General features: G+C 37.5%; 1 protein-coding gene across 1 annotated transcript; it reads left to right on the forward strand.

Annotated features, from left to right (window-relative positions):
• The first annotated feature begins 2,689 nt into the window (after positions 1 to 2,689).
• Positions 2,690 to 3,616, forward strand: LOC103583391 (olfactory receptor 2A2-like). Its single transcript, XM_008564716.1, has one exon. It carries the CDS (start codon positions 2,690 to 2,692, stop codon positions 3,614 to 3,616), a length of 927 nt encoding a protein of 308 aa, XP_008562938.1.
• The last annotated feature ends 1,117 nt before the right edge of the window (positions 3,617 to 4,733 follow it).

A 4,733-nucleotide genomic window follows, 5' to 3' on the forward strand; every position in this document is an offset into this window, starting at 1 on the left:
AATCCTGTTGCCGGTGGTTGCGATCCTGTTGCCGGTCCCGGTCCGGTACAGGCGCGACACTGAGGGTTGCGATCCGTTGCCGGTCACGAAAAAAGACAAAAAGGAAAAAAAAAATGAACATTTAGGTAAGTAGTTAGGAACAAGATGTTGCATCTATATATTTAATTTATTCTTTGTGCTGGCCGTTGATAAACTGTGGACAATATACTTATTTCCCTAACTTCATAATCCATATCCATAACTCAGTGACAGTAATACTTCCCAATACATGGGATTAAATAAAATAGTATGTGTGACGTATATGCCAGAGGTCCTGAAATACAATAAATGTTGAACACTGGCGAGGTGGTTATTATAATCTCATTCCTTTGCACCCTAATTTCGTTCTTCAGCAGATAAAGACATGCATCTTCTTTTGAGGACCAATCCTCCCTAGAGAAGCAAGGATGGGGTCTACAGGCCCATCTTTCAGAAATCAGGGAGACACAGATCTTATAAACCACTTTGTGGATAATAGGAGGTTTGAATTAGCAAAACTAAGTATTAGTTCTATAATTTGCTTCAAGTTATGACCTTTGAGATGTTTGCAAATCTATATCATGCTCTGAGTATCCATCTGCTCCTTGCTTTTCACCAAATATTTTCTCCAGGGATATCAGATATGGGTGATTTTTGTTTTCCTTCAGGGAGAAGATTAAGCAAGTCTTTTTCTCCCAGGAAAGATATATATAGGTATAATGATTTAGGGGCCCCACAGGAAATCTAAATTCTCAAGAGTCTTGAGAACTGTTTGTATTGAACTGATTGGATCATAAAACCTTTGTTTGCAGGAGTGCAGAGAAAAACAGCTATGTTATGAGTCAACACCACCAGCAAGTGAAATAAATATTTTTGACCCTGAGATTTCTCACCATGGAGACTGCTGGAAGGAGGAATAGGTCTACCCTCTGCAAGGATGCCAGTAGGTCACAGTGGAATCTTGAGGTAACAGCAATAACTACCACCACCTCATGCAGAAGAGATTTATTTGCATTCGTAAGTGGTTTGGGATGCGGATTGTTGCAGTAGGACAAGGAGGTAGCAAAAGCCTCTTGCACTATGTTGAAAGAGCATTTCCTGGCTTTCTGCCTTCCTGAGTCGGAGTTTGTGTTCAAGGCATTTGGGCTGGCAAACAAAGAGGTTCCCCTGGGGAGCTCTTCCTAGATGAACTGTGAGTAAGGGTTTTCTGATTTCCCTTGGCATCATTCTCCTCCAATAGTGTGATTAGGAATGAAAGCCAGAACTGTCACTAATGAAGAGGTGAGCAGGAGACAAAGAAAATGTCCAGGCTATTGTCTGTGCATATGGCTCTCTGATACCAGCCACAGAGAAAAAGGGCTTCACACAGCTAGGTGAAAGAATCAATGTGCTGAGATGTTAAATGTCTTACTTAAAATTACTTATTGAAAGTATAAAGATAGCTATAGGTAGTTACGGGCACCTCTGCAATAAAATTGTCATCATGGCATTTGCTACAAATTTTGATATTATTGAGTGACTGCCAAATAGCCTAAAACCAAACCAAAGTCCTAGTGACAGTTGTTATAAGCCATCTTTATTGCCCTTTCAAAAGCAATGACATAGTAGAGTGAGTTATGAGTGATATTCTTCCATTTTATCCACGAGTTTGGTACATGCTTCAATATGTTCATGAGAAGATTCATACTGTCTTTCAATGCTGTTTTCCACAAACTTTTTGAAGTACCCTCGTGTCATACTCCGATAGCAATTGTTTTATGAAAATATTTGTCTGATCCTGGAGTTGAAGAGAATGAATACATCACAGTAAATAAAACAGATATGATCCACAATATAATCGTCAAAAAATGATATTTACTAAATTACAGTATATGTATAAAATGAAAAAAAAATCCATCAGCTAAATAAATGTCATAAAAGAGATTTTTTTTGACATGGGAAAAGGCTCATAACATTATGGACACATGAAAAACAATTAGTAAGTGTAATATTTATTTCTTACCAATTTTTACTTCTAATATATTTTTGGTGAATATATAAACATTAAAAAGGTGAGATATTCAAAAATCAACATAATAAAAATGCTTACCTTCGTTGTTAGGTTCTCAGTCATTTGCATAAAGTATCACTTCATAATTTCTAAAAAGAAGTAGGAAATTCAATGTCATATCTTCAGGTAAGGACATGAACCTTCTTAGTTCCACTATGAATCAGCCTCGTGAAACACTGGCTTGTGACTTAAAATTGTCCAGTGTCAGCAAATTTTTCTCATGGAAAAAAAAGTACGTAAAGGTATTAAGGGACTAATTGAAATAAAGTTTTTTACCTTAAAAATAAACAACCAATTAATATAAATACTGTTAAATAGATGACATATAGCAGATTTTCTAAAAGTAGTCAGAAACTGAAGTAGATGTTCTAGAATAAAATTATTTATGGGGCTCTATTATCCCATAATACTGTTTTTATTCTGTGCTAAATTAGGTTGTCCTTCCTCTCTAAGTATGGTTTTGAAATATTTGTCCAATTAAGACTGAAAATAATTTAAACAAAATAGAGACTAGCATATGTTTTCTCTGAATTATTTTGAGCTAAATAACTCCAGTTTTGATTGATCCTTCAGCTCTGACCTTTCTATCACACTCCAGCCCTTCTACACTGTCGTTGAAGAATGGGAGGGAACCAGACATGGGTCACAGAATTCATCCTGATGGGATTCCAGCTCAGTGCGGACATGGAGGTGCTCCTCTTCTGGGTCTGCTTGCTGTTTTATGCCTTCGGTCTGCTGGCAAATGGGACGATCTTAGGACTAATTTGTCTGGACCTCAGACTGCACACCCCCATGTACTTTTTTCTCTCACATCTGGCTGTCATTGACATGTCCTATGCTTCCAACAATGTCCCTAATATGCTGGTAAATCTACTAAACCAGAAAAGAACCATCTCCTTTGTTCCATGCATAATGCAGACATTCTTGTATTTGGCTTTTGCTCACACAGAATGTCTGATTTTGGTGGTGATGTCCTATGACAGGTTTGTGGCCATCTGCCACCCTCTTCAATACACTGGCATCATGAGCTGGAGAGTGTGCACGGTCCTTGCTGTCACTTCCTGGACATGTGGATTTATCCTAGCTCTGGTACATGCAATGCTCCTCTTAAGGTTGCCCTTCTGTGGGCCCCAGAAGGTGAACCAACTATTCTGTGAAATTCTATCTGTCCTCAAGCTGGCCTGTGCTGATCCCTGGATCAACCAAGTGGTCATCTTAGCAGCCTGTGTGTTTGTGTTAGTCGGGCCCCTTTGCTTGGTTCTGGTCTCTTATACTAGCATCCTCTGGACCATCCTGAAGATCCAGTCCAAGGAGGGCCGCATAAAGGCCTTCTCCACCTGTTCCTCCCACCTCTGTGTGGTTGGGCTCTTCTTTGGCACTGCCATGGTGGTTTATATGGTCCCAGACTACAGTCAACGAAAGGAACAAGAGAAAATGCTGTCCCTCTTTTACAGCCTCTTCAACCCTATGTTGAATCCCCTCATCTACAGCCTGAGGAATGCTCAGGTGAAGGGTGCTTTGTACAGAGCACTGCAGAAGAGGATGTGAGAGGTGGATAGAACTTTTTGGCTAGGTGGAGCCTTTTCTCTTTGAGATGTGGTTTGAGGATTATTTAAACATCAGAAAAATTACTTATCAACAAATTTTGACATTAGAATATGAATTGGCCAATATTGACTAAAAATGTGAAAAATTTTGATGTGCAAGGATAGTCCCTGGGGTTGAGAATCTTTGTTCAGAGATGAGGCATTTGAGCTATCAAAATGTTTAATGCTATAAAAATCTATAGAACCCATTTTTTAAAGAAATAGATTAGTGTCTTTATAAAGAAAACATCTCTCTTTGTTTTTTAATAGCTTAAATAAGATATCAGTCTATTACCAAATGTAACCAGTCCAGAAAACCATTCAAAACCTCTGATACCACATGCCATTTTTCAGTGAAATATCGACCAGGAGAAAAAAACCCTAACTGGAGAAAATAGCTCAAAACATATAATCATTGCAGAACTTGTATATTTCTACAAGACCAACAATGACACAAATGAAGAAAGCCCTGAAATTCACTTTTGGAAAGCTTATAATTTCCAAGTTCTCTGCTTCAGTTGAAAACTATTTAGTGTTCAACAAAAATAAAGTGATAGAATCGCACAACTCCTTATATAAATATTTCGATTCCTACCTTATTTCTGCTTTCATTTTCACTACCCATTTACTTCTCTCCTCCAGTCTCCCGTTTTACAACATACATAATAAAAGGCAGATTTATTATCTAATTACCTCACTTTCATGTTATTTTTTTGTCTCTTGGAAAAAGGTTTTCTCTGTAGCTACTGTCCTTTTATTTTCCACAACAGCAGATGTTTCCAGGCAATGATATACACCTTATCGTGCCCTTCAACTATTTGAAGAAAAAGCAGCAAAATAAATAAGTAAAGAAATATATGGTAGGACATAGAACATACTAGAGGCTTAGCTTCTCAACTTATAAAGATAAACCACACTAATGATCATGCACACAAGACAGACCTCTAAACAATGTCATGTAAAATGACTAATACTTCTAATACATACAAGAGTATTTCAAAAAGTTCATGGAAAGATTCATATTATCTTTTAATTCTATTTTTCCAGTAACTTTTTGAAGTACCTTCATACTTGACATA

Source organism: Galeopterus variegatus, unplaced genomic scaffold, assembly GCF_000696425.1.
Source record: "Galeopterus variegatus unplaced genomic scaffold, G_variegatus-3.0.2 Scaffold22570, whole genome shotgun sequence".
Classification (NCBI taxonomy): Eukaryota; Metazoa; Chordata; class Mammalia; order Dermoptera; family Cynocephalidae; genus Galeopterus; species Galeopterus variegatus.

Coding starts and splice junctions, on each gene's coding strand:
- LOC103583391 (XM_008564716.1), top strand. CDS start 2,690: ATGGGAGGGAACCAGACATGGGTCACAGAATTCATCCTGATGGGATTC.